Source organism: Neodiprion lecontei, chromosome 2, assembly GCF_021901455.1.
Source record: "Neodiprion lecontei isolate iyNeoLeco1 chromosome 2, iyNeoLeco1.1, whole genome shotgun sequence".
NCBI classification, from domain to species: Eukaryota; Metazoa; Arthropoda; class Insecta; order Hymenoptera; family Diprionidae; genus Neodiprion; species Neodiprion lecontei.
In genome coordinates this window covers 34,677,605-34,693,143 of record NC_060261.1, presented here as the reverse complement: position 1 = coordinate 34,693,143, position 15,539 = coordinate 34,677,605, and the positions used below count along the sequence as shown (strand labels likewise).

At 38.1% G+C, this 15,539-nt stretch overlaps 1 protein-coding gene across 2 annotated transcripts in view; it reads right to left on the bottom strand.

Annotated features, from left to right (window-relative positions):
* Positions 1-15,539, bottom strand: part of LOC107223916 (transcriptional coactivator yorkie) — a 30,306-nt gene that overhangs the window by 6,469 nt on the left and 8,298 nt on the right. For both annotated transcript variants that reach the window (XM_046732109.1, XM_046732108.1), the window contains exons 3-4: positions 959-1,185; positions 699-874 (exon numbers count right to left, since the gene is read on the bottom strand). In XM_046732109.1, coding sequence (XP_046588065.1) covers positions 699-874; positions 959-1,185 — 403 coding nt within the window. The remainder of the gene's footprint in view (positions 1-698; positions 875-958; positions 1,186-15,539) is intronic.

Below are 15,539 nucleotides of genomic sequence, written 5' to 3'. Positions count from 1 at the left end.
ATTGCATCACTTTTTACAGCTGAACATTTCTATCAATATATTATCTTGCTCTAATGAGAGCATTATGAAGCTCAACTATACTTCTAATCATTTTTAATCTATAATTGCACTAACACTAAGACAGATTTCTAATAAGTTTTACATGGAAAAAATTTCATTTTTTTTCGTGCAAGAGTTTTTACTGCCAGTTCAAAGTATTAAGGACGGTTTACAATGTCCATGACTATGACCACAACTGCTTTCATAAACGTTACAGTTTCCCTAAAAATTAGAAGGCTCATCTACAATCTCCGTACGGTACAACCTTGCTATTGGTTGCATCTTCAACGAATAGCTAGACACATCGTAAGTATCTACAAACTGATTGGCTGCCATAGAAATGCTTCAGTACGAAATTAAAATTTGGTTAGACTCTACTGAAACGGATTCTACGAAAGCATCACTAGTTGGCGTTGTACACCATAGGACAGATTCCCTGTCCTCAAACTTCCTACTGAAGTAGTTACGGTTATGGTAACGGACATTGTAAACCGTTCTTAAGAGTACAGATTTAGTGATAGCTATAATTATTTTTGGTATTGCATTTCACATTTTAATATAGATCATTACATCCCTCCCAATTACTTCAACTACTCAGAATTCAAAAATGACCAATTAGCCAATTTGGCAATTAATCAATCTTGTGGAACTCAGTATACCTGTCTCATTATTTCTTGCTGACGCTGTTTCAAACGTTCTCGTTCTAATTGAAGGGAATGAAGACGTTGACAAGCCTGAATCGTTTGACTACTTTGTATTGTTGCTGCGCCAGGTTGCTGCAGCCACGTTTGGGGAAGCATAGCGCCAGATGTAGGAGCGCGCTGCAAATGTGTCGCTGCGAAAGAAAAGCAGAAACAATTCACATCATGCCATCGATATTGAAATTTCTTTCAACAAAGTTACCGGACAGTTGACTTACGAATTCGTGGATCAAACCAGGAGGTCGTACGCGTTTGATGATTGATAAAGTATATTTCACCCTCTGGAGTTCTTGCTTGTTCCCATCCGTCAGGTAAAGGTCCAAGCGAACTTGTTGCCGCACTAGAGTTTTTGGTACCACTTTCCACCGCAGCAGCTACAGCTGCTACGCTGGCAGCTGCTGCGGTTTTTCTAGGATCTTCCCATGTCGTAGTCCGTGTCATGTGACTGTAACAAAAAAATTAAGGTACACTGCAAAATTTTTACCATTTTTTGTTATCTCGATTTTACCTCACGATCAGAAAAAAAGAAATAAATCATTATTTATTTCGAATTCTTCAAACTTTTTTTGACAACTTTCTTAATTGAAAATTTTACACCTGACAGGTAATTATCAGTTTCTTGGAAAAATGTTAAACATTTTCACTAGTTGGAGATTTAAAAATTCGAAATTGAGGGAAAAGTTGATAAATTTCTCTACGACAGCAGAGGGACTTGGTACATTTCTTGAAGATGGACCACGTGCAAACAATATCTACGTACATAGAAAGTCAGATTATAGCATGAGAAAGATTACGATTAATTTCATTGATGGATCTGGCACACCAAACATCCTACTTCTGTTTTTTCGACATAACAGCAATGCCACGTTGCGGGATACTTATAGACATTCTGTAGAGGCAAACTCTTTGAACATATTACTTAAATTATGAGTCGTGAATCTATTAATAAGTAAGTTATATACGTCATATCTCAGACGGCTCTTGTATTACATATAACATTTTCTCAGATGTGTTTGTGTTTGTGTTTGTGTGTGTGTGTGTGTGTGTGTGTGTGTGTGTGTGTGTGTGTGTGTGTGTGTGTGTGTGTGTGTGTGTGTGTGTGTGTGTGTGTGTGTGTGTGTGTGTGTGTGTGTGTGTGTGTGTGTGTGTGAATGCACGTATGTGTATACGTGTATATTTAATATTAGCATCAATTATTGTGCACGTAAACATAAAAGTTACGACTCTCGCCATCTTCTACACATTATACCGTAACCACAAACTATTTTATTGTGAAAAATTACGATTATCAAAGATTATGTGTCAATCCCTGCAGAGAATTTCCTTAATCAATATCTTCGTCAATGTTTAATTTGACATAATATACATATACGTAATGTGTTGTACGAGGAAAAGGCGAACGATAAATTGACAAAAGAAACGGAGAAACGACGAAAGGAAGTAAGAAAGACGGAAAAAAAAAGAAAAAATTACGACAAAAGCGACGACTTGGATTTTTTATTTGTAAATCAAGCCAAGTTTAACCTTTCACATTACCGTACGTACAGGCAATGATTAACTTGGGGAATCCTCGCGTATGTATAATCGCATTGAATGAAATAGGGAAAAGGCGTGTGTGTTGCAGCAGCAACAGCAGCAACAGCAGCAACAGCAACAGCGGAGCGGGTTCTGAAAGTATCTAACAATGAAGTGTATTTAAATACGACATTCTTTGACTTCCGGCATAAAGCGACCGGTCTCTATTCACCACCATTCATCGTGCTCCCTCGATTGTGGCAACTGACACAGTCTACGTACGCCACATTCGAGAAAACGATTTTGAGAATTAAAAATTTATGCATAAATAAAGTAAAGTGTGATAGATAACAATAGAAAAAGTTGTATTGTAAATTTAAAAAAAATAAATAAATTAATAAATAAACAATAACAGATAAAAAGAAAACCGCATCGTATAACAAAAATAAAAACCGTCTTTACGTCGTCGCTTGTTTTCTTAACGAATTCGACGAAGAAGCTGCCTCTCTACGTTTCTATATACCCGTGTCGTAAATATACGATGCTGATTTAAAAGTCTCAAATAAATTCTTGCCTTTTATTGAGGGTGAGAGGGAGAAAAAGAGAAGAGAGTGAAGAGAAGACTGGCGCCGTATTGTTTACCCGCATGCAAAGAGATCCGTATAATTCAACTCTATAATTCGAGAATGTATAACCTGAAAACTTTGACCATATATCTCAAACAAGCGACCTACGACGTTAAAATCAAGAATTCCGCAGGCTACTGTTAGGTTTTCGAATTGAAATTTCACGATTCCGTTATACACGTACAGTTCGAAAATTTCAAGCGAAATAAAATTAGCTTTAGAAAGTTGAAACTTTCATTGGAAAATCGTTATCACCATTATTTACCGTAAATGTGAAAATAGTCCAGTTACGTTAAATTTTCAACAAGACGATAACAATGCGACACGACATTACCGATTCTATATTTATTCCCAATTAATTTGTCAAGTTTCAAAACAAAAATCGGCGTCAGCTCGAGGATGGAAACGAATCCATGTAGTGGAATCGTGCATTATTCACCGCGATAACGTCGTGCGTCCGACTCGAAAGGTCCACCAATACAACCAGCGCTTCTCCTAGTTCCAATTGGTTAAAGTTCGAGGGGATTATATACCGTTGCACCATTTCGAAAGCAGTCCAAGAAAACCACGGGGGTATTCTCCGTGCGGTTGGCAAGATTCCAAAAAGCGAGTAGAGAACGGCACAGAGAGGGTTCTGTGTGTGGCATATGCGGTGTATTTTTACCCCGGACATCACGGCGCCGGACAACTCGTAAATAGACACACGTAGCTACCACGGTACCTCAGAGTTCCTCTACGCCCGATTTTCCTTACGAAAGAACCGCGCACTTCTTCTTCTCCATCTCCACCTCTTTTCTCTCTCTTCTTCCTCTCATTCCCCTCATTTATCGGTAAAATCAACGCGCGACTCGATCCTAAAGATTCGCGTTAAAGTTAAAACGGAGTATCTAAGGTCCGATTTTTAACCTAGGTGGTCACGCCGTAATATACGGAGTGTCGTTAACACTCCGGAGGAGAATTAGGGAAAAAAAAGGTGAGAAAACTGCCATAATATTTGTGATCAATTGTTAATTCCTTTTCGATTATTACAGACTCGGAGATGTAGATTAAAACCGGAAATACAACCGATATGTAATTGAACTTCCGCACTTGCGTGAAACTGCAGGGGAGAAAGAGGAAAGTTAACACTGTGTTTGTAAATAAATTTAGCAGGCAACAGGGACGAATTTTCATTTGCTATGTATGAATAAACGAATCTTAACTATTTCTTTACAGGCGTAGCAGAATCATCACAGGCAATCTGTCAGTTTATTAGGCTGAATTACGCGATCCCAATATAACAACGTAGGTACGCACGTATTATAATAACGTGAACGTGTGTAATCTGCGAGCAGCTTTTACATAGTCGTTTCCGGTCATGCGCACATATGTATGTAGGTATGTAGGCACATGTATACGCGTGTGCACGCATCTAGAAATGTGCGCCGTATACAATGCTTACGGATATCATGTATATCTATCTATGTACGAAAGTAAACGAACTACGCATTGAAAATATAACACACACGGGTATAGCAAACGAAAAAAAAACAAGAAAAAAAAACAAAAAAAGGAAAAAACTGAACGGGGAGGTGGAAGTGGAGGTGGAGGAGCGCTGCTGCATATCGTGCAACGTTTTTTTCGAGCTGCGTATAAAAAAAAAAAAAAAAAAAAAAAAAACACGCGTACCTACGTGTAACGTTATATTTATGCACATGTGTAAAGGTGTGCGTTTTAGAGGGGACGTACTTATATACATATAGAGGTTCTACGCGAGGAGGCATAAATACGACAATACATAGCGCAGAGAGGGTAATATGAACGTGGGCCGTTGAAGCGAGATTTTCCCGCATCAATGAATGAACTCACGGATATATTTTGAAAGAGGCGAGAGGAGAGCGTTATACACCGCGTCTCCTCTCTCCCTGTCTCTCTTCCTCTCCCTCTTTCTCTTTCTCTCTCTCTCTCTTCTATCGCATATTTAGCGCGTAGGGGGGAAACATTGTCGTCACGGTGCAACGTCCACCTACACCATGCAACCCCCTCGAATCGTAAATTTCACGCAATTTTCTTGTAGAAATTGTTTACGTAACTCGCTGGTAACAGAACGGTGGAACGATTCGCACACCTTCGTTGTGGTTCGGAATAAAAATGTATGGTATAGACAATAAAAAATAGAAGGGTTTCGGTATAGAATTTCCAAAATAATACTATACGGGAAAAGGTGAGATGTAGTATAAAAGTTAAAATATGGAAAAGCAAACAATAATAAAATCCTCGGAATGAATATATACAGCAAAGCAAAACGTAGAATTGCCAAAATGCTTTCGGGTAAGAACAGCTTGTCATAATTGATTCTCCGAACGCGTCGAAACGCACAGCAGCATCACGTTGATTGATCACCGCGCCAAAATTCATACTGTCACATTTATGCCGTTCGTTCTACGTATCGCGGGTAAAAACAACCTATTCCGACAATGAATCAGTGAGATACCTGTAAGAGGTGTCGACGATCACCTGTATCGTTGGTATACGTAGGGACTCACTGTTATACCGTAGGCACGTGATATTTCGCAATCGAGATCGAAACGATTCGAGGGAATCAGAAATAACCGCGTGTCGAATGATGTGAGTCAAAATAAAATTAATGGATTTTCTCCGTACTAATTTTCGCTTGTCAACAATCCTAGGAATTGATATCTATACGTGTATATTTATTGTAAGCCTCGATACTTTTTGTGTTCATTTTACTACAATACGTGTACCGTACGTACAACAATAAAATTCAATTCATTTCTTTCTTCACTCTCTCTCTCTCTATCTGTGTCTTTATAGGTACACCCAAGATTAGTAAAAATCCTAAAGCATCTCGGAGTATCGAACAATAAGGGAAGAAGGTTTTTCGACGTGACATTAAGATCGAATCGTTCGATTAGACAAATTAAATAGAAGAGGGACTAGAAATAATTCACGCGTTACCCATATCTCTAATGATTCACTTTTCAGCCCAAACAAGCTGCCCTCGCGTATGTAAATACGCGAGGTTGCGCTGCGCGCAATATGCAGTAAACAGATATAACACGGTTGAAACATCCATAATCGGTAGATAACAAATAACGTTCTGTAAGGCTCTTACGATTAGCGGGTAAATATATATGCTCGAGAAAACGATGACGTGGACGGTAATAATAAATATAGAAATGGTGCATTCGAATAGATGCAGTATACCTACCTATATTACGATCTTTTAATCGCTCTGCAATAATTATTGTATTATTATGCCGGCCAAACTGATCCGCAACATTTACATATCTTTATATGTATAATTTCACATACCTATACCGTACCTACATTGTACATCGATGCCTCATCACACGCTCTCTCTAAGGAGTGCAATAAAAATTTCAACAAAAGCTGCAAACAAAAAAAAAAGAAAAAACCCAAAGCTGTCGCTGCGGTGCAACGGATGCCAATTTCAATAGTTACACAGGCAATAATACATGCAGGGTGTCTCAACAATGATCGATCGTTCGTTTCATGTACCTGAATCACATTATATTCGTACATATTAGAAGCGTATCAAGAATTACGTGATATGTCGATGTACTGGATTGCGACATACCTACGTTGCGTATGCATGCGAGCTGGTTTATTATACCCGTGTGTGACATTGATTTTTTTTTCTTCCATCTTTTTACTCTTTTTTCTTTTTCTTTTTTTATATATCCGGCTTGATTTTGCTTAAAGAAGGCAAAGAGAGAGGAAAAAAAGAGGAAACTTTTACGACATTTTGCAGCCAATTACACGTGGCACACACGCTCACAGATTTATAGGATACGTTCAAGGTCTTTGCTTCATGGCATTTATTCGACCCTGGAACGCTGCTATATGTTCAGTAACATATGCTTGAACAATTCACAAATAATTATTCTACACGGTTGAGGTAGAGTTACCGTTTCCGGATATCGTAATGTACCTTGTACGTGTCTGTCTGTCCTAATTATAGATCGTTGATCTGCATCTTCGCAACGTCTATGGTACGACCCTATAATTATACAATTGGAGAAAAATGGAAATTTGTCGTTTAAAACAATTTATTGTTACTTGGTGAGAAAAACATACGTCTCCAGGAAGAATTAAACAAGGGTAGGTTATATACACGTTACACATAAATATTACATATTCTCGGAAATATTAATAGGTAAAAACTGTATATTTTTTTATATCTTCAAACACGTACACCGTTATAGATAACTCGTGTATTACATATATACATACACCTCGTTGTTCTTTCTCGATGGCGGTAAATTTAGCGAATTCCCCGTGTAACTGGATTACCATTAATTGTAAGAAAACAAAAAGTACATCAAGTATTACAGAGGGTAAAATTTGTGCGCCGATTCTTCGGCAAAAAACGAAACAAAAAAAAAACAGCCATGACTCGGTCAAAACCGATCTCATTAAGCGTTTGATGTACGATGATATACAGCATATACATATAGTACGGCTATTATACTATGTTTATTGGTGGGTTTATCAGTTCCAATTATTGTGGATTATTGCGCTCCTAATAGTAAAAGGATACCATACACAGGTAAGTACACGAGGTATGTACATACGTATAGTTATTTAGATAAACATGTCCGTAATAACAGTGACTTAATCATTCGTTGTTATCTCTCACTCGGTTATACCATCAACTCGATTGTGTGTACACGCAACGTAATCTGCGTACAAGTATACAATAACAACGATAACAACAATCATTAGATACACAATAGCCATACCGATACCGATGTGTATTACATGCGTAATATAATAATATAACACGTATGTGTGGTTACGTCACGATATTTGTTCCCTGTAGTTATCGTTATTATATTATATTATTCTATAATATACATACTATTATCATAGAGTACCTGTAAGTCATGAACATCAATCGATTATACACATTAATGCTTTCATTCTCCACGTGAGAATAGAGAAAAAAAACAATTCCTCAGAAATTAAATAGAAACCGAAGAACTAACGAGCATCGAGATAAATTTTACATCATTAAACGCTTCGAAGTATACCGTTACGCAATTGCTGAAATTTCTTTCTCGATTACATGTTTTTTCGTCCTTCTTCACTCGCCGATACTACACATTTTCTTTTCCTTTATTTTATTTCTTTTAATAACTTGGTTAGGTGATTAAATATCAATATATATCAATATATATATTTGTATTATACAGAAGAACGTTAACCTACTTCTTGCCATACAAATTTTTCTTAAAGAATCGCATAGTCCGTAACAATAAACAAATCGGAACACGTGAGATTGACATTGCAAAAAAAAAAAGTAAAAAATAAATAAATAAAGAAAAGTGAAATATACTCCTGTTCGTATTTCGATACCTTATTTTTGCTTCTTCTATTTCCGGTTCCGATATTTATACACGGAGTAACGTATACATCGGTACAGTGACTGTACAATATAAGTGGCGGGGGTCGAAAAACAAAAAACAGGAAAAAAAAAAAAAAATTCCGTTGGCAATACGTTACGTCCATACTCTGTATGTACGTACTACGTAGAACACATAAAGTATTGTTCCTCGGTGATGCTGCGCACGAACGAACTATCCGAGTGCATACGAGTAAGTATACATATATCGTAAAATGGTATCGAATGCCGACGCAAGGCGAGACGAGACGGTGATCACAGGATGTTGCACACGAATATCGACTTCTCGATCCTCGTCTCCTGTTTCTCAACGATCGTATGGATCCCACTCTCGCCGCGTCGCGATACGTTTACGTTACGCGCGTACGCACATATTTTCGATATTCCTGTACCAAGTGTTATTAGAATAGCCGGTCAGTCTTGGCCAGAATTTTAAACAACAATTGATAGATTTGAGACGTACTACTGTGATTGGTCTTTTTCTCATCCGCCCGGTCAATCACGCCTGATCCTAAATCAATTACGACCAGTTGAAGCCGTAATAATAATCCGAAAAGTCGTTCCAGGGTATCGAAATAATTTAACCTTACAACGGGTAAAATTGAAGAATATTTATGAAAAATGCTGAGATATTCGACGTGTCGGAAGGTATAAGAAACGCACGCTTATGCAGGGCGTAGGTATAATTGTGCCGCATGCACCAACGCCGTTGCATACTTACATTATACACGGTATATAACGTCAGCCATTGTTGCAAATCAGCGATCTTTACTTTCACTCGAACTTACAAGGAGGATTCTCCTCTCCATTATTATATTACATGTATATCTTTCCCCACTGACACGAGTCACGCGGCGCGGTTATTACAATAAAACACGTTTTACAGCTGCAGCGTGTCATATATAGGGCATGCATGCAAGTGATATACGTAAAAATCATGTGTCTCATACACGCATTACATACCTACGAACGGATAGAACGTTTCTTACATTTACGGTATTACATTGTAATTCGTCCAGCCTGTTTGCCAGAAACGGTAATTTTACTACCTGGCAGACAGACGGCGGGCATGATATACATGTTAAATGTATAATATACACTCAAGACGATATTCCATTATAACGCGAGGTAATTAGCGTAGGTATACATATAGCTATGTTACAAGCCGCACAATCGCACTTGCGACTTAACGAGATTTGTCTCATGGAAATTCTGCTGCTGCATATACCTATATATGTTTATACGTATGTATGCATATGTATAATGTAACGTATGTACAACGTTTAAACGAGATATCGCACGATTTACCGTTAGAATAAGTTTAAAACATTTTCAAAACCTGCACTCTCTTATACAGCGCCCACGTTATGTTTACTGCATATTGTTGTATACACATACACGTAGGTTATACAGATAAGAAGCCTGCAGCAGCACGGAGAAATGTTTATCGCGCGCACACACGCACACAGACTACGTGTACTCTGTGTTGTACATATCAACGCGTCGTACGTGCAACAGGTGTCGGGATATGAAAAAAAAAAATATATATATATATAATAATAATAATTGAATATTCCCCAAAATCAGATTTTTTCCGGCGGACAAATTTCACACAACCCTGTACGTACTTCTGCGTATATTGAACAGTCGATCTATTTTTCTCTTATTTTTCACGTAAAACGAACAGCGATATATGACGTGTGTGGGGGGAGGTATCACGAGAAAATTTAAACACACGACGTTACAAAAATATATGATTGTTCTAAAAACGAACAGTGATCGTAGGTGTGCAATAACAGAGATGTTCGATACAGAATTACAAGTGAAAAAAAAAACAATACATGCAGGTATATAATTAGCCTCGAAACGATTAAAAGAATTCGATGTGTATATGTTACATACTTACAAGAATGTAATATATATGTACGTATGTGGTTGGAAAAAATTATTATCAAGATAATTGACTGGGTGTATAATATGGCTACATCACACCTTGAATCAAAGAACTTCTCGATGCCTCTCTGCAGGGTAAGTATTATGTACCTCATATACGTCTTCGGATATTACGTATAACGTAGGAATCTATTCAACGAGGCCGAGCGTCTTCGTACGTGCGCGTTCCGGACGAACGGAAAGTAGTTAAATTATCGTTAAACTGGGACGTTATTGTTAATTGCATACGCCACGGCGTCAAATTTAAACCGGTGTGTATTATTAAACTGGAGGTATAAGAAGATCGGTTGTACATACTGTTGTTACAACTCATTGTTACATGTAACGATATGCACTCACGTACCTATACTTTTGCACGTCTAGTGTATAATCTGTTCTTACCCACTTTTTCGCTTCGCTTTTTTTCTTCTCAATCGGTAATAATATTTACTCATTGTGCGTAAAATATTATGTGTGATCGTTTCATGAGAGACGGTCGTGCAACAAAACGATCCAAGTACAAATAGAATAGTTATACAAAGCAAACAGTAAGAGGTGCGAAAGCTTGACAAAGGAATTGAGATATTCGAGTGAAAGAAATTTAATGAAAACTTCCAGGCACTTGAAAGAGAGAGGAATAAGGAAATAGAGGAAAAACGATTTCAAAAAAAAAAAAAGGACGGGTAAATTATATACACGTACGCATAATAAATAAAAATAACTACCTCGAATAAGAAAAACAATATCATAAACTTAAAATACCCGAACCGTGGTGTGATATCCTTTGTTTGTTAACCAAAGTATACCAATGTAAGTAGCTTTTTCTCTCTCTCTCTTTCCCTTTTTTCAGTTGGCCAGAAATAGTCGGGATTCTATTTATAAACGTACAGTAACACCGTCTAAAATTACCCAGTTGTATCAATTGCACCAATTATACGTATCCACATGCTCTCTTCTCCCTCTTCTTTCTTTCTCTCCCGTTCTCTTATCCCCCCCCCCCCCCCCCCCTCTTCGCTTGATCACCTCCCGCTACATCCCAGCCAACCGCTCTCTTGAGCACTGACTAAAAACTACGTGTGTAGACACGTGCGTGCGTACATGGCATTATACATATATGTATCTACGAAACATGCGCGTGCGGTGATATTAGAAATACGGGGTATCCATCCGCGCTCTCTCGCCACCGTGTCGTCCAAAGTGCTTTACTATCTATCTTCCCATACCTATGTATGTGACATACACGTTGATTTTTCTCAATAGAAGTTTTTCACCGAAAAACACACATAAATTGTTTCTTGTATAGGTCGTTTATTGTTTTTTTGTTTTTATTCTTCTCGTTTTACTTGGAATATTCAATATTAAAAATGTAGAAACGTCGTTATGTACCTGATATACGGATAAAGAACGATAGCTTTGTTACCACTGACGTTTTTCTACTATACCGATGTACGGAGAAGAAGACGAATGTTTAAACTGAATTTGATCGATTTCAAAACCACTTTACTGTTCGATAATTGAAGAAAAAAAATCTCGTAACACGTTCAAGTATCACGTTTTTCGCATATACGACGTCTCAGTGATGTATTGTCACAAAGTTACTTATAGCCAACGCTGAAGCGATATATTTGTACGAGTATTAAACACATGTATAAACACCCGCACACACATTTCGAAACACCTTGAGATAGGATTACCTTGTACTTTGTACAAGTTTTCAATTTTAATTCAATGACCTTTACTCTGATATCAGTGGCGTGTACATGTACACACGTATGTATAGGAAAATATGTTAGAACGTAAGAAATTAGTGAAATAAAAACGAGAAAAAATAAATTACTGAATAAGATAAAAACACTATCTTCGAATGATTCCGGACAGGTTTTTGTACGTGTGTATTATACATTAAACAGAATACTGACAGTCACCAACTGGTTACGCTTAATTATTTTCCGATCCGCAATATAAATACTAAATATGCATGTATATTTTATACATCATACCTATACAAGCGCAAAAGAAAATAAGAGAAGAAGAAGAAGAAGATCGCATATTAGCATAAAAACGAATCAAATACTTAATTAATGTATACGAAAAACTCTAGGCCAGTTCGCTCGCAATCAGAGCTTTGAAACAGCGACACGACGATTCGAAGTTAACAACCTGCACACCAATGCACGGATGGAAAGGACGGACGGAGGCGCTCGACCCCGAACCTCGCTGACTGGATGTGACGACCGTTATATTATACTCCGAGAATAAGGAGAGCCGTCCTATTGGCAGAATCGACAAACTGCGAGACGCTACGTTTTTTTTTCTTCTTTTTTTCCGATCCCAATTCAATATCGCCGCTAATTGAAATTGAACGTTTCCTTTTTCTTTGTTCGTTTTTTCTTTTTTTTTTTCCATATAATTTTTTTCCATCTTCCGATACAACTATGCCTCCATTGACCAACAGATTACGGAAGTGAACTGTTCGATAATGATGAGAATGGGGTGTACGTACGTACAATTATGCGTAAGAGTCGCGGTGTACCGTCCCGGTAATCGCTCGATATAGCCACCGATAGGTTCTCACATTTCTCGGAAACCGCGTGTATATGTTATGTGTAAGTATATTTATATGTCGTTTATTGCATCGAGATATACTTATATGTACGATACGGGTAGAGTAATTTAGGTACTCTACGTATGTACATTGTAAGTTTCGATAATTGCGACAAGGAAATCTCCTGGAAATATTCATATGATGTATGCATGAGAAAGAAGTAGTATATTAACGTATACAGTTGCCTCGTCGAGTACATAGAGAGATAGATAGATAGATAAATAGATAGGTAAGATTTATTTTGCCAATGGCAATGTTGGACAAGAATTATGGACACATAGAAAGCTGTAACAAGAAATAACAAGAAGTAACACCGAATGTAGAAGTATGAAGTTATACAGAAAAATAGAATGATAATAGAATGGAATATGACAAGTACGCATAGAATAAAGTAAAGTTAAAATACTATGAAGCAAAAATTAAAAAAAAAAAAAAGAGAGAGAGAGAGAGAGAGAAAGAGAGAGAGAGAGAGAGAGAGAGAGAACAACTCGGCGTTATTACACAGACGACGAGGAAGATTACCACCGCCGATTTTGCCATACCCGCGGACTGCAATCTTAATCGCGTTACACGTACACGCACGCATGTGCCTATACTACAGCTTATTGTTAGACCTACTTTGCCAAAAACACAATTGAAACACATTGGACTGGTACACATTGTAAACAAAATTTACGACTCGATCGATTCGTTGACGTACAAAAACGCGGCTGACCGATATCATCGTTGATCGATTAATTAACAGTGACGAATGAAGAAGAAAAAGGAGATGACGAAGAATAGAGATCGGCTGCGTTTTAAACACTGCACCGTGATTGTAACGTTGCGGTGACAACGCATCGTCTTTGCTGCAGCGATATTGCGGTTATTATAGTTTGTTAGGTCCGATGAATCCCGTGGCCAATAACATAGTAAGTATGCGAAGAGAATGTGTGCGTGAACATGTGCGCGCGTAATTATACGTGTACGTATACCATCTGGGTACGTATGTAAAATGTGAATATGTACAGCGGAGTGGTTTCAGAGAGGAAAATTCTCGGAATACAAGCGATGAATGGACAGTGTTTTGAGAGAGCATCGTACGGAAGTGTGAGTTCGTCGTCTCTGCCAGAGAGACTTGGGCGGGCTACGAGTGGAAGGGACTCGGTACGGTACGCATATGTGACTACGGGTTAATACAATATACGTACGGTGCGCAGCGGCGACGACGACTTCTCTTCTAACTATACCCAATACCACCACCACCACCAACTACGTACTACCCACCGCTACGTATAATACACGCTGGCTATCAGCTTATTTATTTAGTATAAAATTTCACGACAGTGTTAAAACTGTACGCCGCCTATAACCGTAATACGAGACACGGTGCAATTCAATGCTCTCCATACCGACGTCGGCCATCTTCTCTCTCTCTCTCTCTCTCTCTCTCTAAACGCTGCACATTATGCACTACGTCGTCTCCGTCAATGCCTCTGTGCGTCCGTGTGTTTTTTCATAACGTGTTACAGGTAAGCGTGTATAACCTACGAAGAAGCGTGCGACCGGAAGGAATTCTTATCTCGAAGTTTGTGTTTGTTCCTCGGTTTCATTCTCGTAATACGTGTTGTTGGGTTAGTTGGACGCAATAAGATCAAGATACGAAATCAGAGTGCAAAGTGCACACAAATACCCCCCGGGGTTCCTGCAATTTCCTTTTTCTTTTTTCCCCCTTTGGTATAGCTGTTATTATTCAATATATACCGATGTTCAAGCGTCGGTTAAAGAAAGAAGGAAAATTACTCAAGTTATATCGTGTTATGAATCGTGATCGGTAAAAGTAGTCATTTTTCATCATTATAATTATCTACCGAATATCTTTTCTGGCTGCTCAAGTCTGTATACCAAAGTCGAGACTCGCGATAATAAATTATTTATATCAGACGCGAGAACGGGAATCTTTTCGGTATCTTAGTTTTCGATTCATTAAATTATTCGTTTCTCAACACTGTCTGTTATACAAGTCTCAAGCGGTTGACGAAAATTCGGTATTCCTCTATAGAGTAGGTATAATACCTGCTGTACGTGTAGCGACGTCTTACACATAATAAACGAGAGAATTATTGTTTCTTAATATTTCCTTTGCTTCGTCTTTGCCCTCTTGGTTGTATTTCAGATGTAAATTATCCACCAACACATTTCTACGCATAACATACTCGTCACATACCTCTCGCTATTTTTCTCCGTACCTACACAGTTTTCGTCAAAATGGCAGCCAAACCATAAGCGAATGCCGAATGGAGAAAAAGTCTGTAATTTTCGACAAAAAGATATCTTCTCATACAAGTACCGAGAAATAGTTTCACGTTGTTAACAATTGTCGTCCTCCTCAACTAAATCGGAACACTCCTTACAACGCAGCTACAGTATAAAATACTTGCCAAACATTGAACCTGATTCATAGAAAAAAACAACCGTCTACACGTAACTATATTCAGCTCGTATACGGAGTGTACATATTTATGTATTGTCACGATGCATAAGGCATACACACGTATATAGGTACAATACGATATTCCTCAAGGACGGGGAGAACAAAGTAAGAAGAAGCGTCAGGCAACAGGTAGACGGAAGACGGGGCACGGCGAGTGTCCGCAGGTGAGATGGATACAGGTAGGTAGGTAGGCAAAGGTATGGGTAGGTTAAGTAAGAAG